The sequence below is a fragment of the Netta rufina genome (assembly GCF_964035555.1).
Source record: "Netta rufina genome assembly, chromosome: 4".
In the NCBI taxonomy this organism is placed as follows: domain Eukaryota; kingdom Metazoa; phylum Chordata; class Aves; order Anseriformes; family Anatidae; genus Netta; species Netta rufina.
Window position 1 is genome coordinate 7756940 of NC_140127.1, and position 22441 is coordinate 7779380.

The following is a 22441-nucleotide window of genomic DNA, read 5'->3' on the forward strand; positions in this document are numbered from 1 at the left end:
TGCAAAGGATCGCTGGCTAATATTTAATTTTTTTCTCCTTCTGTTTAATTGATGAAGAACTGGAGATTTCGTGGATCAGTCTAAATACCTCAGAGAAAGTGCAGGTATCATAGCTTCTTATTCTCTGACCTGAACAACAAGAATCCAGAAGGCAGCGTGAGCTGAAGTCCATCCAGCAGGCTGGTGAGATCAAATGACCTGCTGCAATAAGCTGACAGGTGAATCAACCTGCTGCAGATGTTGATGCCTTTATTGCACTCCTCAAATTGCAAGTCCTACTCACTTGATTCACAGGAGGAATCTTCCTAAGAAAAATTGCTAGGAGTAAGACGGGGAGGGTATGACTCTTGCCGTGCACAAACTGTATAGGAACACTGGATAGTGATATTAAGTAAAAATTGCCCTTCAGCTTCTTCACAGAGAGAGAGACAGAAATTGAAGCACTGGGGAGATGGAAAATACCATGAAGCCTCAGTTAACACAATTTTAGAACCACAGCACAGTCAGGGCAAGGAGGGTGTTTTTTAAGGTTCTTAATTTCGCTGTGATTTATTTCGTGGTATCCCCTCTGAGTAATCAGCCAAATTTATTCGCTTGTTTTGCCAGCGAGCGCAGTTCCACGTGGCTGCCCTCCAAAAGCAGAAGCAGCAAGCCGCGGGGTGTCCCGGCTGTTCAGGTAGCGGAGGTTTGGGAGAGGTGAGCTCTCGGGGCCTCTCTCCATCTGCCAGGCTCCTCACCAGCGCTGCCTTGACTTGGGCAGGTATTGTCAGCTCACCTGGGCGTACACCAGGCTCTTTATCCTTGCCTTCTGTCTGTGCAGCCAGCGCTGTACACCTCGAGATCCTCTTGATGGATCTGGAAATCTTCCTGGATTATCTACGCTGAGCATCTGCCCTCCAGCTCACAGCCCCAGGGGACGTGGCGGGGGCCAAGCAGAGAGCCAGAACAACACGATAAAGGTGTTAGCAAGCAAAAGGCCGCCTGCCTTTCTGTCCTCTTTCCCTAGAGAAGCAGTGCATGGCCCTGCCACCAGAAAGGGTGCTGTGGATGGCTATGTGGGAAATGCAAGCTGCAAGCACCTGCTGAACAGCTCCAATGAGCACAGCTGCGTTTGGGTGGCAGGGCTGAGCAATCTGAGCAGAGGAGAGCTGGCACCTGGCTTGCTTACTGGAGACCAGGGGGGAGAGAGAAGGGTGTGTAGCTTTCTTTCACTGGCCATTTGATTTTTCACACTCTAGCAGAACCCCAGTGAGATATCTTTTATCGTTTATCTCCATAAACATGCACACACGTGTCTTTGCATTTGCTTGTTCGACCATTGCTGTGTGCTCACGTGGCACTTGTCCCACTCACAATAAGAAAGGCGGGATTCAGGTAAAAAATCCTGTCACATTTGAATGTTCCCTGAATGCCAGGTGGGTGTCCTGCTGCTTTCTGTGCTTTTCACCGTTCTTTGACAGGAGAGTTGTGAACTTCCTGAGCGCTTTTCCTTGGCTTGTGTCATTAATGCTGCTCAAACATGCCATAAACATCAGCTAACGAGACATCACAGAGATCCTCTCTGAGCAAGGTGATGCTGCTTTGCAGCCGGACGGATGAGATTGTAAATAGCTTAGGAAAAACATCTCCTCTGCGTTTTGGGAAGCCAGTATGAAATAACTGTGTACCCTCAGAGTACTTAGCATGGCTAATATTTACTATGTTCAAGAGCAGCTCTTGCTGCTGACTTTCAAGTACTTGCCTTGTCAGCCTGAACATGCTTTTCACGCCCGTTTGTGATTAAAACGTCGTTAAAGCTCCGTCACGTAGATCACTGGCAAAAGTGGCTGTTTGCACGCCAGCGGCTCAAGTGATCCGTGCTTTTAATTGCTTGTAGAGAGGAGGGGAAACAACAGCAGCTGTTCCTGTTCCCAAAACAGCTCTCACGGCAGTAGGACAATGTGTTTAACTCTGCTGCAGCTCCTTGTGCAGGAGCTGTCCCGACCAAGCACAGAAAGCACCATGGTGGGTCACGGCCTCCTGAGGAGCTCTTAGGGCAGGGCTGGATGAGCCCCACTCCTCGCGGACACCACAAGACAAGCCAGTCCTGTATGGACCCACAGAAAGGTTTTTTATGGTGCTATCCATCCTGGAGGACGCTGACCAGAAGCTGTGAGGTACACCTCAAAATAAGGAGGCAGTGCTGAGGATGTAGCACGAAGATTCACGAAGATTTATTTTTGAGAGGTTTCATGGCACTTGAAGACGTGTCTCAATTAGGCACTTGAGTTTCTTTTATTACCATACTTAGTTGTCAGCTGAACGCCAGCTATTTGCCCCAGGGCAATTGCTTGTTTTTGGCAGGCAGATTTTTATTCATTAATTTATCTTTCTGCGTACCAATTAATTCAGGATTTTCTGCCCTGCCCCATCCTGGGGACAGTTTCTTGCACAGTTACTGAGCCCATTTCTGGAGTCTCAAGACCCCTCTTGCTTTCCCCTCCAGTAAGCAAGGATCTCTAGCCCTAAACCAGTTCCTAACAACCCTGCTCTTCTGTTTTATTGCAGGCCTTCACATGATCACCCTGACAGAGCCATCAAGTAAGAGCAATGGCCAAGCTTGCTCTTTGCATGCTGGCTGAAGGGCTGGGGTGGTGAGGGGAAATATTTGGGGGACAAAGGGGCTGGTGGGGGTAGAATGAACCTGATGTGTGGTATGGAGAAGCAGGTAAGTGATGCTCAAGTCATGGCAATAAGTAACTTTGCTGTGGACGCAGGAGATGCTGCAAAGCAAACAGGATGGGAGCGTACTGCGTGATGCCATGGGCAGCTGATACCAAAATAGTGCTCACCAAGGAGCTAGTCCTTGTCAGCGGCTCCCCTGCCTCGTCCTGTGGTTGGAAGCAGCAGGTCCTGGGCTAAGTCAAGGTCTTCCTGTGCTGGTGAACCAGCATTGTCTTATTTCCCTTCCTCTGGGCTTGTCAGGAAGCAGTGGCTTCTGTGCAGCTCGCTGCAGCCCTTGTGTCTGCCACCAGCAGCCTGTTCCTCGTGTCACCACAAGGTCTATTGCTCCAATTAATTGTTATCTGGATCCCAGATCATTCCCTAGCTGGAAAATGTCTTCCAGATCCAATTTTCAGATCCAGAGAAAGCAGACAGGATGGGCTGGCTTGTGAGAAAACTTCAGTGGATAACTGAGTTGATGTTTTTAATTCCTCAATCCATTTCACTCCTTCAGCAGTGCTTCCTTTCAGCTCTTGGGTTTCTCATTGATGGTTTCACGTAGTTAAAACAATAACCTGTGGATTTGTCTTTCCTGCATTATTCTCATCTTGGCCATTTAATAGACAGCTAGGGAGATAACCAGTGCATTTGAATCCTCAGTTTTATTCTCCTGGGGAGACACTGCACAAGTGTAGAGATTCACATTTTTCAGAGCAATTTGTTTCTGTTGACATTTTCGGCCAGTATGCAGGATAAGTCATTGCTGTGATAACTGTCTGCCTTCCCTTTGTATCCTGTATTCGATCAGGGAAGGCAGAGAAAAGGGCAGTAGGATTTCTTTGAAAAATACAAAGCGATCACATGGACGTGGAGTCATGAATTCATGAGGATTATTTCAGTCATGTTATGATGGCTCACGGTTTCCACCCTCACGTTGTCGCCCCTCAGCAGACAGGCACCATGGAAGAGAGAACTTGACAGAGACATGGTGATTTTTCAGGGGCAGGGGTCACAAGCAGTGATGGTTTCGATGCTTGGATGCATCCAGTGCCGTGGTTGCATTGAGCAGGCCCCATCCAGTAAGTAGTACGTGAACGTTTCTCCTTGTGAGGCCAGTCTTTGGCTGAAAGAACAAAACAAAACAAAACAAAAAACAAACAAACAAACAAAAAAAACACAAAAAAAGGAAAGGAAACAGAAGCTAAACAACTTGTCCAAAATTCACACAGCTTTGCAAAAGCAGAACAAATTGAGAACACAGCTCTCAAAACCTTTCCCTTTCCCTTAAAGCACACAGTGTTTTAAGTAGGACCATGTGGCTTCTCGTTATCTGGAAAACCAGTAAGCTGGCATAGCTGGGGGAGAAGCTGGCCCCTGGCTTTTCTCTGCTTTGCTTCTTTTGCAGCAGGAGACAACTTACTCTTACACAGCAGAGCTGAGCAGGATGTTGTGAGACTGGGAATAGGGGCAAAAGAAGAATAACAGAGAAAAAACAATCACCAAAATATTTTTCAGGACATCCCTGCGGGTGCAAGGGGTGTAAACGTGTACTGGAGCAGTGGGTCAGAGCCTCCCTGCCTGCTGCTGTGCTATTGCAGCTTGTACACAGAGCTCTACCCCTGCTGGTACCCCTGCTCGGCAGGCCTTCTGCCTTTACCTCCTAAAAGTGAAAATGTTAGCGAGAAAGCAGATGATCCCAGAAAAAATGGCTGTAGGGGAGCAAGTGCAAAGCATGCGTTTCTCTTAGGCCACAGCAGAAAAGCTTTTCCCCCCCCTTGTGCCAAATTTTTCAGGTGTTAACTGAGGACGCACCATGGCTCCAGAACTGGGGACTCCAAAGTTGCTTAGGGAAGGTTATTTTGGGGAGGCTGAGAAGGGTAAATTTTTGGGGAAGTGCTGGCACTTTTATATGTTGACCTGAAAACAATATTTCTTTTGCACATCCAGATGTTGTCGTCACCGAAAGCAGTCCTGGAAACACAAAAATGCAAGAGGGTATTATCCGTTACTCCAGTGAGTATTGCTACTTTGTTGTCTGTCCTCTGAGTTTTCAGTAGATCAGCGTGGTTTTAGATGAGCGATTGGAGTAGCAGAGAAGTAAAACTGGCAACGTGATTTCTGTCCATACCAGGCTGTGCACCCTCTTACAAACCCAATTTAACTGCATGTTGTTAACCTCATCCCAGAGAGAAAGAGAACTTGGCAGGTTGACACTTTTCTCTCACTGGAGAGTGGTGCGATTATTCCCAAGGACTGAAGTCAAAGTGATAAAATAGGAAAAAAAAAAAGTGAACAGAGTCATCCCCTGTGAGAGGAGACAAAAGGAAACATGTGAAAATGTCATTCACATACCAGTATGAATACTTATTACACAAATATGTTGTTATGACTATGCTACATGAATGTATTGCCCATTTTGTCACGGGAGGTTGGGTGGAAAGAGAAGGACTGGAAGTCCTCTGCAAAGTCCTCGAGCACTCAGTATTTACATGGTGCATGTCACTTAGTTTTTTATTTTACAGTTATGTACCTCTGCGGCAAGAGTGTTACTGCAGATCCGATATTTCCTACCAAAAGCACTGGCTCAGCAAAATACGTTTGATGTTTTTCTACTCTGAGCTTGTCTCCAGGTTCTCCCTCTGGTTCCAGGGACACCCTTCTGTGTGAATGTTAAATATTAATTGCATCAAGAGCCAGTGGAGATGCCACTTCAAAACAGGGGGGCCAGCAGGAGGGATGGTGCTAAGGCTTTGCAGCTTCCCCAGCATGGGGCGGAGGCCACCAGGCTAAATACAAACGTGGTCGATGGCTGCCAGGAAAAAAAAAAAAAAAAGAAAAGACAAATGGGGAGAAACTGGGCTTTGATATTTCCCCAGGAAAGCTTGTCTTCATGACATAATTCTTTCCTTTTTGCTTCTTGGCTGGGAAACACCTGTCAGGAAATGGCAGATGGTGGGAAATAATAAAAGGGAAGAAATGTCCTCATTTGAAAAGGAGATCTTGCATTTTCTCTCCCTGGAAGTGAGTGCTGTGGGGAACGTTGCTGAATTATGTAACTCCTTGGTCTCTTTCTGGGCGCACGATGCTAAAAGAGAAATAATAGCTTTAGTCGCTGAATTTCAGATCAGTCTTGCTTTCCAAAACAAAAAAAAAAAGAACGCCAAAAACCTTTGCATGCATCCAAAAATTGTTCCTGCAGCAGGGCAGTTTCACTCACTCTCCTACCTGGAGCTCACCCAAATCCTCCCCTGGGTGAAACCAGCACCCTGGGGTGTGGAGTGGATGCTGGGGGTGGGCCGAGGAAATCAGTGGGGTTTGGTGAAGGGGATGCAGCAGAAGGTGCGGGTGGTACCTCTCCCCCAGGTGCACAAACGCCAGGGCAGAGGCGAGCAGCAAAATGATGTTCTCCTTCTTTTGCAGACGTTATCTTGCCAGTCGTCATCACGTTGATAGTCATCACCTTCTCTGTCTTCTCTCTGGTGGCTTTGTACAGAATCTGCCACAAGAAAGCTCCAGGTATTTGGTTTGCTTTCTCTCAGCAGTAGGAGGAGAAAAAATAAAAGAAAAAAAAAAAAAAAGCAGCATGCTTCGAATTACTCTAAGATCTCTGGGGGCTTTTTAGATTACTGTAACCATAGATGCTGCAGCAGTCTGACAGGAAATCTTGTATTTCAAAGTATTTTGCCTAAAGTGGGAAAGTAGCACTTTATTTTCCAAATCACTAGGAATAACAGAGGGAGCAAAAATGTCTGTGATTTTCTGGAGAATATATAATGCTGTAAAGCTTTTTGTTCGGCCCTTTGCAGCTGCGAAGAGCTAACAAACAGCTGTGCTAACACAATCAGTCAATCAGGTAGAGAAAGAGGGTGAAAATAAGTTTGGAGATACTGTTCAGCAAAATCACCTTATGTTCATTTTATCTCTGTTGCAAATACAGGCAAAGAAACATCAGTGCTTTCTTTTAGGAAATACCTGATATACAAGTATAATTTTTTAGTTACGGTATATGCATGGGTACAAAATTGCTGAGCAAGCAGTACTCTCAGAAATAGTCATTTTTGACAGATAGCTAACACCAGCACAGGCTTTGCTGCTGTCCATGAAACGTTTAAGGTAATGGGGACATAATCCCATTAAATTCCAGTTGCCAAGTTTTTCAAATTGTTGCCAGAGTGGGCCACAGGAGAGTGCAATTTTCTATTAAGTGGGGGGAAAAATAAAGAAGAAAAAAAAAAGGCAAGCGTGTCTGAATTCAGACTGTGAGCTGGCATGAGTTAGGAGATCTGTGCAGAGCCTCAACAGTGAAATCACTGGGGCCTGGAAATACAAAATCACGATGGGGTGTGGAAGCTGCAGAGCAAGGTAAGCAGCGTGCTGCCGCCAGTTTAGCCAATGGCAGGGGAAACCAGAGCCAAGCAGAAAGCAGAAGGTGTGATGCCCACTGAGGAAATTACCGAATATTCCGAGGGAAGGGGTGAAGACATGAGGAGGTGAAGGAGGTTTCCTTGCCAGCCTCCCCCACGCACAGCCGCTAGTGCTTGCAGTGCTAGCAAATTTGCCTGAAAAGGAGAGGAGGAGGCAGCTATGGCTCTCTGCCGTCCTGCCCACGGGGCTCGCTCAGCCTGGCTGGTGTGCAGCCCCCCGTGCCTGGGGATTAGAGCTAGCTCCACGCCTCCCGTGCAACCCCTGGCCCCATCCATCTGCCCACATTCGGGTGTAAGAAGAAAAACTGCTTGGTGGGCGCTTCATTTTGGGGAGAAACGCGTTGCTTGCTGGCTGGGATGACAGACTGCCCTCCCAGGGGTGAGAACAACCAGGGCGGGCATCCCCCCTCACCCTCTGCCTTTTAGCTGGGTTGTTACATGCTCGAGAGCTGCTGCCTGCTCACCTCCTCCGTGCCTGCAGATTTGGGAGCTGCAGGGAAAAACGTGATTTCTGCAGCTCCTCCGCCTGCACCGAGGGGTTTTCCTCTCCCTGCACAGTCACCACACTGATGACACGTGGGGCATGGTGGTCTTTTGGGAGGGTGCAAATTGCCATCCAGGCTGGCTGATCGGGTTAATGCGCTTAAAGAAAGCAACACTGCAAAATCACAGCTAAGCCTTCTGCCAGCAACAGCAATAGCTACGTCTAAGTGTTTTGTTTAATCGAGTCCTATCAGCCACAATGACCCTAACTCTTTTTTCTTCTTCCAGAGAGACAAGAGAACGGCACTGAACAGTAGGTTGAATCCTGTCTCTGCCTTGCTGTGGGGTGCTTGTGAACGCAGCAAATTCTGCATGCGATTCTCTTTGGTCTTCTTCTGCTTAACCATAATAAGCAGTTGCTGTCCAAAGAGAAATATGCTGTTGAAAGGGATGTGCTTGTAGTTGCTGTACACCTGTACGCATGATAAGTGGCTGTTCCAGCATGGACAGAAATTGCAAGGGATTCCTTTGAAATGGATAAACGTACCTCGTGTTGTGCCATCTTTTTTTTTTTTTTTTTTCCCCTTTCTCTTGCTTTATTCTGGATTATTTTTCACTTTCTTTCTCTTCTGTTCCCCATCATTTCATATTCCTCTGTCCCATCTTCTCTCCACCTGTCCATTTGCGCAGGCTCAGTTAAAATGAAATTGGCATTATCAGTTTTAGGGGAGTGAAGCTGAGGAAGACCCATTAGAAGGTATATACCAGAGGCCATTGGGTCTGGATGTGGCCTCTCTCTTTTGTATGACTAAAAGCATTTGTGCTGGCAATTTGCTTGCTGACCCTGACTCCCTGGACCTCTGAGGTGGTCCTTCTTGCAGTGTGACGTGGCTAAAAGCCTTGCATGGGCAGAGGAAAAAGATGACTCTCTCTCTTTTCCCACAGCTGTACTTCTGTGGAGCACTAGATTGAACGCAGAGCCATACAATCTATCACCTATTTTAAGAGAAATGTCCTTTCAAAGAGATTGGTGTGCATTATTTGCCATCTATAAGATTCACGCATGATCCCAGGGAAAGGCCGTTTCAGGCCTCCAGATCGTGATCTTAGAGTTGTGTTTAGCTGACCAGCTTCCCAGAGCTGCACACTCACTGTGTCTAAATGTCTCTGACTCCAACAGGGCCCAGTTGGATAAAGAAGGTGTCAAACTTCTGTCTGTGAAGATAACCACTCCCGAGACCGGTGAGTGTTTCTTCTGTTTGTCCGTGTGTGTGCCTCAGGGCCTGGAGAGGAGCAGTTCTGGGGTGTCATTTGCGATAGCAAAACCATCTTCAGTTCCTCTCAAGCCAAAGTCACTCAAAACAATTCCTCCACAGTGCAAAAACGAAACAAAACAGGCTGGGAGCCTGCCGAGCTGCAGTGCAGCTGCACTGTGTGTGGTGTCAGTATTTGGGAGTGAGAATACTGCCATTATAGGGAAAATCATTTTATTAACTCTTCTATGGTAAGTGACCTACAGCTGTGCACGTTGAGGAGTAACTGAGATTGTGACATTTATCGGCTGGATCTGGCTAGAGAAGGGCGTCTGGGGACTGTTAATGTTCCTGTGGCCAAAAAGTTTGGGAGCGAGTGCTGCCATCCTGCACCCAGCCACCCTGTGTATTCAAAATCCTACTCTTATTACAAATTCCTCTCTTCCGTGCTCAACCAATCCAGTTTCTTACAAAATGTGTGTGTGATAAAATAAAGGGAATAGAGGTTATAGTTAACATACACAAAGGAAATCAAAATCTCATCTCTGGTATCTAAGAGAAGGAGATAGATATTGGTTCTGAAAGAAAGAAAGAAAGAAAGAAACACAAAATAGGACTGAGGCAGAACAAACTTCTGACTAATCTGATTCACAGCTATCTAAATAACAAATCTGAAACTTCTCATGGTAATTCTTCTCATGGTAAAACCCATGGCAGCTTGCTTCCTCAGCTGCGTAGTCCACCCTTGCTCCCACTTGACCTGTAGAAGTCCTCCGGGAAAAACAGTCTCTTACTTTATCCATCTTTTTAAGGTTTCTGCTCCCCCGGTGACATTTCAGAAGTTGCTCCATAGATGCTCTCCTCTTCCTCTAAATCCTCAAGAAGTCTGCTGAAACACAAATGTAAATGAGTCTGGTGGATGCACTCTGTAGTTTTATGATTTGGGAAACTAAATATTTTTTCAGTATACATCTTTGGGAACGGATGTTTAGCTCTGTTTTAAGGGGCATGAAGTGGGCACATTTACTCTAAAGTCATGATATGTCTTCTGAAAGCTGAATGTAGTCTGAGACTAGAATTCAGAGACATTTTTGGACTGATACTGCCCTCATACAGCTTTCAACAACAAAGTAACTTCACTGGCAGCAAGAAAGTTACTGTGTTTTGCAGCAGTGTAAATGAGAGAGCGCCCAGGCACAGTTTTTCACAAGATGAGGTCTGGTGCCTGTTAATCAGCTGCTGGTTCACCAAGTATCTGAATTTCTTCCATCCAGAGGATGCTTGATATTCTTCTTTACAGAAGTGTGATGTATGCATGCTATAATTGGAAGGTATGAGTCAGAGCCACTTACAAGACAAGATTCTTGCCCTCTTCTCATTAATACAATTCATATTTAAAACAGCTACCATTTTCTCTTGAATTCTTACATCTTTACAGATTTCAAAATTAAACATGCTTTCACTGAGTCCTGCTTTTCCACAGCTTTTGAGAGACACTCGGCTTCTTAAATTAAAAACACTCTGAAAGAAAGGCCTGTTTCCTTCCAGAAATATCCCTCTCTCATCCAGATATTTTCAAGTTATATTAGGGTGCCTGCCCGTTTGACTAAGATTTACTTGCTTCGTTAAAAGCTCAGGGAGAAAAGTAATCATTTATTAATGGTACAGGTGCACCACAACATGGGAGATGTCCAACTCATCTGGTCTCTCTTGCAACTAGTGAAACAACCACTTCTCTACGTATGCTCCTCTTTTTCCTTTTTAGATATATAAAAACCAGCTCAACTGAAGGGTGAATTCATAGCCTAACTATTTTGGAAGTGTTACAGCTGCCTCTGGTTGTATGTACAAACAAAATTCTAAAAGGTTTTGGCTAAATTGAGTAATTTCTTAAGAAAAGCCTCACCTTCACAGCTAGACCTTCATCATCCTCTTGCCATCACTAGGCTGCTCCTGTTTCCTGAAGATGAACACACACACAACAAAGGTCTGCACTGTCATGTACTCAACTGAAACTTTATTAACCAAAGTCGTATTTTTTTTTAATTTTTACTTTTATTATTTCAACAGAAGGTTTTGTTCTTGTATGAATGTTCCAAAAATATTGAGAAAAGACTTATGTACAAAACATGCAAGGACGTAATCAGCAACTATGCTCAGACAGGTAACCTAGAAATACCTTGTGCCAGTGATGTGTGTGGCATAGCTTGATCAAAGCTTGTGGCAAGTTTAGTCTTGCCTCACCTAAAAACTGATTTAGCTGCAGATAGTTGAAGGAGATGTGTGTGTCCGAAGGGCTATTTATCCCACCTGTCTGGGACGTGTACCTTGAACTGGAATGAGGTGACCTATGGAGGTCCATTGCCTACTAAAGGATCCTATTTCAGGACTTCTAAAATTAGGTTCTGACTATAAATTAAAAGAAAAAGGCTCCTTTTTCAGAAGCATAGTTGAATTGAATTTAATCGAGGATATTATTTCAAATACCCACAATTAATGTGAAAGAATACAGGAAAAGAACAGGGCCGATTAAGGCTGGGCCAAAGTAATGTATTTTAATGGAGCAATATCGGCAGGCACATCACTAGGTAAAAGTGAGCTTTGTTATTCTCATTGCTTAAAGCTCTCGTTAGAAAGATGAACTTCCTGATGGCTATGAGTTCTAAGGCACTACTGGTTAAGAAGTGATGTAAAGCAAATAAAACAGAGAGACAAAACTAAACATTTTGATTTTTATTTTTAATTCATTTACTTTTGCCAGTGAACTTCAGCACCCGATGCAAGTGCCTGTACGTTCATCGTATGTGAAAACTCAGCTTGGATAAAAATGCTTAGGATTTTTTCTCAAAAGTTTTACACTAATATGCAATTATAGGGCTTATTACAGCCATTCCGTGTTGACTATATAGGCAAATTTAGGGTGGCTCTTTCTGGGGAAAATAAATGGTCTTCTACAATACAGAACTCCCAAAAAAAATCTACCTGAAAAAATAGTTCTTATTAGGGATTCATTATAGCCCACAGTCCTGTGTGTTTGGCTTACAAGTGGTAGATATACTTGCTGTGAATGTAGGATGAAGGATTTGACGTGATGACTAAGAGATCAATGTCACGTCCATGATGTTAATGATAAAGTATTGCCTATCACAGAAACGTACCTAGCTTTTGCTGTAATGGTTTTTGCATATTTCACTGAAAAACAGAGTAGGTATTGACTACCTTTTGGGACTTACACAAAATGAGGAACAGAAATGAGGCTGAGGAGTGAAATTGGGGTAAAGCTACTCCTTACATATGAATTATGCACAACAGAAATATTGCTACCGGAGTAATGATTTGACAGTTTTCTTTTCTGGCCCTTACCTGGAGTACCCATTCTGAAATGTAGCAAGGGCAGTATAACAGTTCAACATAAAATCTCACAGGAATGTGGCAGGTGACATATTTTGGAGTTGTTAGGTCTGATCCCTGGTGTCTTTGTATAAGGTGATTCATTAGGACATGTTTCATAATCGATGTGAGTTTGTTTGTTGTAAGATGTGGCTCACGTGGCTTGTAGGGATATCATCTGTTCTGTGTTGAACTTGCTGGAAGGATATTAATAGTGTGCCAAAGACGATGTGGCACTTTTGGTGACACACCTGCAATGGAAGTGATCTGTGCCTCTTCCAAACGGTGCTGCTGGTTAACAGTAATACCACTTCAGATCTGTTTCTGTTGCTTCAGCTGGGTGTACTCCCTGCCTGGAGCTTTTCATAACATGTCTTGGGTGCGTTCCGTGCACAAGACGAGCTACCCACCGTGAAGATGGTGGAACCCATGACATAGATTAACTGGACCCCATTGCTTCAGCCACTTTTGAGATGACCCTGCATGTGCCTGCAGCTGTTCAGTGTTCCCCTGCACTCCCTGAATTTCCAAATCCCCCTCTGCCAAAGCTTTGAGGATTCCTAACCTTCCATGTCAGCAGATGATGGCTGTGACCGAGCACCAAAATCATCAGAAAACAAGGAAAAAACCCTTGTTCTCATTCAGCACAAGAACTTGCCTTTGCCACGGGAATACACGTGAAGTTCAGCACCTGATGAGACACCCCGCTGTGTTGCTGGGGTTTGGGCCTGGAAAATCCCATGCTCTTCTGATGATGAGGATGAATGATGACATCTTCATCAGCGTTCTCCACTGAGCCCACCAGAGTTCAAGAAGCTTTTGGGCAATGCTCTCAGACACAGGGTCTGATTTTTTGGGTGGTCCTTTGAGGACCCAGGAGTTGGACTCGATGATCCTCTTGGGTCCCTCCCAACTGAGATATTCTATGACTCTGTGAACTTCTGAATGCTGAGACTGTTTAATCATGCTATCTCACACATCAAACCATACTTCTGGCTGTGGTAGAACAGGAAAAATCTCGTCAGGGAATTATTCCTCCTTGGTTTCTGATATGCTGAGTACATCAGAGCATGGACTGTGGCTTCTAAGAAGGTAAGAAACCTATTTTTGCCTCATCAGTGACTCAGCCCAGGGAAACTTACTCCTGCCAGAGGGAGTAGGGCATGTGTAGGGTATGGCTCCGCAGGGGACTGTGGGGCTTTTCTGCATGCATTGGTAGTTTCATCTCTCTCTCTTTTTGTCTAAGATCCAGGTGGATGCACCTAGGAGCAGGTGAAGAAGCCAGGTCTCTAGGTCACAGAAGCTTCCCTTGCCACCTCCTCTCACTTGCCAGATAAACGAAGCAGGTCAGCAGAGAGCAACCTGCTGGTATGCTGTGTGCTTGGAAGTGGTAAGAGCTGATGTTTCTTCTCATTTGGGGATAAAATATTGATTATTTCTTTGTCATATTATCAGCAGTACTCTGTGTCCTATCTTTTCCCTGCAGGTAGAAAACCTAGAAGCTGCTTCATAGAAAAAGGTCCCCTCAGAACAAAAAAAATAGAGCAAGTATCTGCTTCACTTTCCTTCTCTTTCTCATTTTCTCACACTTGACTTTTTAAACCTTAAATTGTGCAATGACCTGAAGTTGTGATTTCTTTCTTTATAGAAATGGAAGAACAAACTTCCCCAGCTCCTTACTACTCATGGCTTGACTCAATGTGTGTTTATTTGCACCACAAAGCTCCGACTGCACACAATTCCAGCTGAGACTTTTGGGCAAAACTGTCTGTAGTCAGAAACATTAAATACCATATCTTTCCTTCTCTGGTTACACTTCTAACCCAGTTTGCGAGCTATGTATATTTGCAAGAGTTTTCCAGGCAGCTTCTTACAGTCAGAGGATGCTGAGGGTCTGACTATATTTGTGTCTGTGGAGCATTTACTAGCTTTGCATGTTGCTTTCCAAGATTATTCCCCAGCAGGGGAACATCTCTCGCCCCTTCCAATCGCACAGACCCCTCTGTCCTGCTGAATGTGGCCAGGACAGCTTGCAGGTAGCAATGGGGGGCCCTGCCTGCCCTCCTGCACCACGACTGCACCCCAACTCCTCTTAGTTCTGCATGGTCAAGACAAACATCTCGATTACTGGATCTATTGAGGTAGTTTCCTACTTCCACATGTATGAAAAATAGGATGCTTCAATCAAATTTTCTTCAAAATGAAAAGCAGGCTTTAATTCTTTGCTCCAAACCAGATTGTCACTTAGAAGAGATTTCTCAGCAGCAGAAATTACAATGAAATTGCGGTGTAACTCATTTTTTTTCATACAACGTAATCTGAGATGCAGTGCAACCTATTTTTTATGTCAAAGCCTATTTTTTTTATATCCTTTCTTCCAGCTTTCAGAAGTCAGAGGGGCCTTTGCCCAGGTCAAAGTACTTCTGTACTCATGAAGATATGACCTGTTAGCTCTCATTTTATATCACCCTGCTCCGTGGTGTATGTGTATTCTGAATATTGCGTTCAGTTTCTGAATCTAATGGGAATAATTTTAAAAGTGTGGGATTAATTAAACAGCCTGTCACAAAGGTGAGAGAGAGAAATGTTTTTTTTCAGGGTTTTAAAGCTGCATGCAATCTGTGATTTCAGCCCAGTAGTTTATCACATATACTGGCATCAGGAAACAACATAATGAGAAATCAGTACGTTTGTGAGAGTAAATAAAAAATAATAATAATTAAAAAAAAAAAGAAACAAAACTAAAACAATTATGCATAAGTGAAATTTTAATTTATCAGAAAGTCTTGCATTTTCATTGGAGTGCTATTACTTTGCTGGTTAAAAATTTAGCCTTGCAGAGGCCCAAGTATCTGTGTAGTCAGTCATCTTCCCATGGTTAGGGGTGACTCCTTGGAGGAGGATGTATGCAGAGTGCATCTGGTTGTGCCCACTGATGAGACTGTCAGCTTGCCTTGGTGTCAGGTCTCCAGGAGAAATACCTAATGGGTGCCACCATGGGAGGTTGTGTGTCTGCAAACCCCATCTCTGACAACAGCTAGCATGAGATGTCCAAGGAAGATAAGGAACAGAGCAGAGGCACATTGACACATCCTCTGCTGCATCCTTGCAGCAATCTGCAGCTTGGGAACGTCCCGAATCAGAGGCTGTATCTCTTGTCCTTAATAGTTCTCAGTGGCTTTTACTTCCATGAATTTATCTTATCCCCTTTGGCATCTACAGCATCCTGTGGCAATAAGTTGGACAGTTTAACTACAGATCTGTCTGTGTTATATTATAGTAATGTTTAGAGACTTCGCTGTACCTATGTCTTTGTGTTTACAATCCAATTTCAGACAAAACTGTACAAACAGATGTAACGTTGGAGGATGAGAGGGAGAATAAAAGGTTTAATAGAAGGGTTCATTTCTCACTTGTCAACAGAAACTTCCATGTCGGTATCGGTATAATTTCGTTTTCCAAAATATTCTGTTGGGGGCCTCTTTCTCAACCTGTGTATCATGTCTTTCAGTTTTTGTAGAAGCGCGTGATATATTTGAGGTTGGCTTCTCACTGCCCTCAGCCAACCTCTCTGAGCTCACAGCTCCTCCGGCAGGAGAGGTCTCACAAGGCAGGACTGCAGGTAAAGGGGGTCACGCGGGGCTTGCAGCTCCGCAGCTGCCAGCACATGGTTTACTGCACCAACCTCTTTCTGAGGGGTCCCTTCATCTCTCAGTTACTCGGTGGCTTAGCAGAGTTGACAAACGTGCAGTGTCTTTTGCAACCTGTTATCATAAATTATTGACCTAATACGTATCAAATTGCATCAAGTGTCTCTAGGCTACCTTTTATGCAAGATACTGTATAACAATATCGTGAGAAGCTGGTGGTTCGTGTCTCTCTTGATACCTTCCATCCCCTGATGTGCAACACTGCAGTTTGGGGGTGTCACCCTCCCCTCAATGCATAACCCTCAATCAACAATGCCGGCTTTCCACTGATTTTGGTGTCCAGCAATTATGCTCTTGTTGGAGTATTTCGTGCAATTCTACTCTTTGCCTCTCAGCAACAACCTTCAAAGTGTGCAGGCAATCTGCTAAGACTAGTTGAGCACCCTCACTGTGCTGCGCATTTTCTCCATCAGCCACAATTTGGTGTGAACTAATTCCTTTGGTCGATTTAAGTATCATCTGTTCTAGCAAAACACTGAACGCAAATGTTTGCTTTTGCTTTCCCTTGTGGGAAACAAGGTCTAATCTGTTGTTTTTAGTGGGTGATGGTTTGGGGTCAAGTTTGTTTTTCAGCAGTCTTGGAATTTATTTCTGTCACTTAAGGCTATTTTGAGATCAATAAAAACGTCTTCCCACACGCAACTAACCTGAATGTTGTTCTTAATTTGCTCTTTGTGCTGCGGCTGGATATTTAGCACAGCATTGAACTGCTGAGCCATTAGACTCCAAAGTTGTCCTAGACAGCTCTCCGCACAGTCTCAAGGTGTACTGCAGTCCTGTATCGAACACAGTTTGTTATCTTCGTTACTCTTGATCAGGGAGCATTTGTGTGACCAGTTTCACCCCTCTACATCGCCATTCTGTCCTGATCACTGAGCTGTCTGTTGGCACTAATTGTTGTAGACACCACAATGCAAATATATTCAGACACATTGACATCAGGCAAGCCCTGATAATACGTGGAGACACTGACCCCAGCACTAGCTGATGGTGTTTCACCCTTTCCATGGACTACGCATATAGCACTACCAAATCCAGATGGGATGTCGTAGCCATCCCTGCCTCACGTATTTTATACTCTGGTCTGTTGACATTGATGGGAAGTTATCCAGGGAGTTGAGCTGGCTCTGGAGCCTGTCCTTAGATGTGTTGCTTGTGGCTCAAAGTACACATCTTCCATGGACGACTACCTGCTTACAGCCCAGGCAGAGCAACCAGGGTGGGGCTGATACCAGCTTACTGATATTTATTACAGCTATTGAATATTATCTTCCCCGTGGTGATATATTTCCAACTGGTTTCCCCTGCACGCTTTTAAAAAGAAATTTCGCTAATTTCTCCTTTTTGCTCCCTATTAAATACTCTGCATCTTTATATTGAACACGAAAGGTTCAAGCATGCAGAAGGAAAAACTAACAGACAAAAAATATTTAAAATGAAATAGAAAATATAATTTCTATTTTACTACAAAACATTACAATAATTGGAACCGGTTCACTTTGTTTTAGCTTTTCAAAATAAGATATTTTTTTTCTAATAAAAAAAACTTTTCACCTTCCAAAAACGTATCAACTTCTTGAAATGTTTCTTTTTTTTTTTCTACCAGAAACTTATACTTTCTTGTTCTCTGAAAATCTGTTAGGAATTCTTGAAGTAGTTGCTGAATGCCTTTTTACCTGAAATTTAACATCATCAAAACTTCTGAAACACTAATTTAGCAGCACTTTATAATGTGTTTTGAAATAATTGTATCCAAAATGTAAACGTGACAAGGAGACGGGTTAGTTTGTGCAGTGGCCAGTGATGTGCTGGTGCTGGACTCGCGTATCCTCTCTTCATGTTTGACCGAAGCACGATGTATTTTGTTTTTTTTTTTTAGGAGAATATTCATCTCAGGGGAAGAATAGAACTCAGCAGTGCAATGATTCCTCTTCACACCTCAGCAATAATTATGTAAGTTGATTACTTTTGTCTCGTGTCGTGTAATGTTAGTCCTTGTTAGTCTCAGTACCACTTGTTAGTCTCAGTATTTTGCCATGTAAAGGGGTTAAAAACACAAAACAAAGTGAGCAATAATCTCAGCTGAGGAAGCCTCAAGGAGCAATGGCTTAAACAAAGCTCAGCTTGAACCAGTCTCAGGCAATCCGAGGCTGCAGAAGCCCGTGGCAGATGAAGGAGCTGCCACCTTGCAAAGGCAGACTTTTACAGATTTAGCATTTGGCTTTAACTGTTCAGTATTCATTTCCTGGATGTAATTCCCTTGGCAAATTTCTTTTTTTTTTGTTTGTGTTAGAAGTAAGAGATTTCTTAAGAGAGTTGTCTATAAGAAGGAACTTGATACTCACAAGCGTTCAGCTCCTTTTGTTTCCTGAAAAGGATTTGTCTGTTCCACCTCATGCAAAAGCAAACACTCTTATTGAGATGGTTTAGCATGGCTTCAATTTATTGATTGCCAGCATGCAAAACTAGCAGGTGTCGCACAAAGTTTTTATATGTTCAAGGGCAGGGACCATCAGAGCACCTAGGAAATGCACTGTTTGAGGTAAGGGTGTTGCATTTTCCTGCACGCGTGAAGCTTTCTCAGGCACCACAATCTGTCCATAGAGTTGCTTCTCCTGTAGAGGAGGTAGAGGAGAAAGATGGCTTGAAGAAACAGGTATCAGATCATACTGTGGGATGGACTGGACAGAGGCAGATATGCTGGGCCCAGACTTGCACCACCTTTGTGGGGTGAAGTCCCCCTAGAACAGGTCCCATCACTGTCTACTGAGAGAGATGCGGTTGAACAGAAACATGGAGAGACCCTTTTGCAAAACATCTTTGAAGTTTTCGGCCTGTTCTTATTTCCCCTGGGAATGCCCAAAACGCTCTTCCTGGATGCAAACAACAAGGAAAAAATAAACTAATTTGTCCCTTGAATTAGAGCATCAGAATCCAACTCTGCCTACATTACCAGAAACTCAGAGCTTGCTCTGTTTGTGTGAATGCAGGACAGTGTCCTGGATGATGGATTTACTCCTTGTTGTCTGCTCCGCATAGGATTTACTCTGTCTGTCATCTATTTCAGTTTAGTATTGTGTTTTTGAGCAGCCTTACCTGGAATAATAATCTTGAGGTATTTTTGTCATTTCAGGTGTGAAGCAGCCTGTTTTATCACAACGTGCAGGAACATCCCATGAAGGTTGCAGTGCTGCAGGAAATGTGGAGTAGCTGAAGCTTTTTACCAGGCAGGACACTTGTGTTAATGACCAGCCCTTGACTTCTAAACCTTGAGTGTCTCCTGTCCCTTCTGGAATGACATGTGCTTTTTTGGTGGCTTATTAACTGATATATCATATGTATTTATTATTTTCTTATATAGTAAAGGCAGGGAAGCTTTCAAGAAGGTTCAAGAAGAGCATGTTTGCGTAGTAATTATTAAAAATGTTTTCTGCACATACAGGAAGGAACATGTTAGCATACTTTGTTGAACTAACGGTAGGTAAGGTTCTTTTAATTGTATGTAGCAAAATACAAACAGGGCCTGACCCTTGAAACAGTACTGGGCATATTGCCACGATGAAAGTTAATTCAGTGATTTCCATGAGACTCCTCACTGTAGCACACACTTTACTTGTCATAAATGTTTACAGGATGGGATGCCTGGGTGAAATCCTGAAGTGTGTGCTTTATTTCTGTGAAGGGGGGGAATATACCTTGCACTGAGGGGTTTTTGTTTTCATTTTTTAGTTTATCTTTTATTTTTTTAAAGATCTGTAAATTGCTGAATATGGTCCTTCTAATGTAGCAGGCAACATAGTTTATTTTCTCCTGTTCCTTGGCTAATCACTGCATTATGCATGCTATAAATGTCTCTCCTACAAGCTGCGGTGCACAGTGGGGATCAGCAGGATAAGAAATTTTGCAGCCGAACCCTGTGTTCAGAGTAATGCGTGGGATTCCTGTTGGCTATTGAATAACTCCGGAAGTTTAAAGAGTGTTTCAAGTGATAATTACAGACACTTGATTTGTACAGAGCTGGCACTTCAAAAATATCAAGTAGTGCTTCTACCTGCATGTATCCTATTTTGCTAGAACTATAAATGTTTGGAAATTATATTCTTTTGAGCGTCTGCTCAGCCTCAATCCACTGACTCTGGCAGTGTGCTGAGAAGCTCCATGGTTTTATTGGGGAATGAAAGGGAGACAATTAGTGGTGTAAGTGCAGGACCAAGAGCTAGGACAGTAATCTGAGTTTTAATACCTACCGATACAGTGCTTTTGAGGAACTTCTCTCTCCAGTTTCCTTCTCTGGGGTAAGAAAACTTACCTAGCAATATGTTAAGAAATTGAGCAGATTTCTTAGGTCATGTTTATACACAAAGATAAAGTGTTTTATTCCCTGTGTTTGACCATTGCTCTTATTTCATCTGTGATGGATCTGATCCTCTGTCTTAGCAGCACCAAGATAAACTTTTGATGAAGTTTTGTAAAAGATGGGGAACCAGCCAGGGTGCTCCATGATGCAGCTGAACTTCTATGGTTTGTTCAGGTGTTCCTGAATCACTTGGGTTGCTCTGGAGCAGAGGAGTCTTGAATGCCTGCTTTGGAAAAGTCAGGCCACCTAACACATGCCGTTTAGCATCTGCACCTATTCAGATTCTTGATTGCTGAAGTTTCCTATGAAAAAAGCAATCATTGTGGATTTTCATATTGGTAAAAAAAAAAAAAAAAAAAAGCATTTCATAGAATATTGTGTCCTACTGAGAGTATAAAAGAGCAGAGAAACATTGTGAAAAAAAATGTATGTATAAAATTTGTTAAGAAACTACCATGATGTGTCAAAAAAAATAATAACAAACACTTCCTATTAAAAGTTATTCTCTTTATTAAAAGGCTCTTCTTTTTCTCTTTGCAGAAAGGCAATTCATTATGCATACCTAGTGCCAGTATCAGCCATTACACTGCACTGCTGTAGCAAAGGGTGAGCTGAACTCATTCTGGAGAGCCCAGAGAGCAGGTTAGATGTTTGGGGCACTGCGGTGGTGGGGGAAGCATCAGGCCTTGCAGAAGACTTGCTGGGGGTGGAGTGGAGTACAGAAATCTTCTTACACAAGTTGACAGGGAGAGAGAAGGGCTTGCTGCAAATCCAGGTATTAGGAAAGTGAAAAACACAATGGGAGGGGAAGGTGCTCGAGCTTTTCATGATGCAGGGCACAACAGGTGACCAAGCTCTTGCCAGAAGGCTGGGAAATGTGCCACAAGGTGACTGGCTTGTGTGAGCCCATGTGAGGCAAAAGAGGTGGATTTAGTGGAGAGCAGAAACGAAGAACTTGTGAGCCTCCTAACCCCTGAGGTGACAAAATTAAACTTGAAACCCAAAACGTTTCTACAGCTGCTGCTACTGATAGTGTTAGAGTTAAGCTAAGAAAATATTTAAACATGGGCTACACTTGGAAGAAAAAGATTTTCTATGCCTGTGATGCAAGAAAAGTGCTTGCAGTGTGCCAGTAATTTTTTTCTCTATGCAAGCTCCTAATAATGTTCCAATGGAGATGAAGACTCTCGTACAGTTAATTCAAACTTGATGACAGGGGCCTTACTTTCTTCTCTTTAATTCACTAGAAACAGTCCATGGTACCTTTAGGGTCCGCAATTCCAGGCTGTAAAAGCATTCTACTGTGTCATTGTCAGAAGGGAGCACAGAAGTCTAATGATTATCCTTATCTCAGAGGCATTACAGAAGTCTTGTCAGTTCATTAGGTTGCCAAACCAACTAGAAGGGGGGGAGAAGGGACAAACAGGGACCATGTCAGTACTCACTAAACAATAGCCTGGAAAAATCTTAAGCAAATAATCTGTTATCCCTCCTGAGTAGAAGATCTGGTGGTGAAATGACTCTTACTGAAGTTTTTATAGCTCAGCTGTATTCAGTGAAACAGGAAATTGTAATACAATGTAATACAAATAACTATCCTTCCAGTCCCAGATTTCTTTTGTTAATAGGAGCAAAAACCATGCTGGTACTGAAATAGCACGCACCAGGTGGCAAAGGCTGCCCGGGAAGGCTGAGCCTTGGGCCAGGCGAGGCTCCATAGCACATCTAGAGCCCTGTGGCCGAGGGCAAAGCCTCTCCAGCACCATCAATCACAGCTCTTCAATTTCTTCACATTAGGACACTATATCTAATAAAATAAATAAGCTTAGAGATTACTCTATCGATTCCCAATTGAGGCTTCTTTTTTTTTTTTCCACGTCTGGCCAAGGGCAATCCATAAAGCACAGGCTTTAATTCACCTCGGCAAATGCAGTGGACGTGAAACTGGTGCTCATAAGATACACGCCACGCACGGCTGAAGAATCTTCTCAGCTCCCTCTTGTCCACCCTGCAGGATCGCCAGTGCCAAGAAGAGCAGTAAGAAACCTTTTCTGAGGTCAACAACGATGGAGCTGCCAGCTCTACACTGCAAGCCTCTTTTAGCTCCTCCACATAAAAGTT

The 22441-nt window shown here is 43.6% G+C and overlaps 1 protein-coding gene across 2 annotated transcripts in view; it reads left to right on the plus strand.

Annotated features, from left to right (window-relative positions):
• Positions 1–20779, plus strand: part of EMCN (endomucin) — a 43202-nt gene extending 22423 nt beyond the window's left edge. The window contains exons 6-12 of one of the 2 annotated variants that reach the window (XM_084285923.1): positions 2548–2580; positions 4651–4716; positions 6124–6219; positions 7899–7923; positions 8791–8852; positions 17843–17916; positions 19097–20779. In XM_084285923.1, coding sequence (XP_084142049.1) covers positions 2548–2580; positions 4651–4716; positions 6124–6219; positions 7899–7923; positions 8791–8852; positions 17843–17916; positions 19097–19102 — 362 coding nt within the window. In that variant the 3' untranslated portion in view covers positions 19103–20779. Of the gene's footprint in view, positions 1–2547; positions 2581–4650; positions 4717–6123; positions 6220–7898; positions 7924–8790; positions 8853–9675; positions 10002–17842; positions 17917–19096 lie in introns of those variants that run through there. The other variant, XM_084285924.1, reaches the window with a different exon arrangement.
• Positions 20780–22441: the final 1662 nt, after the last annotated feature.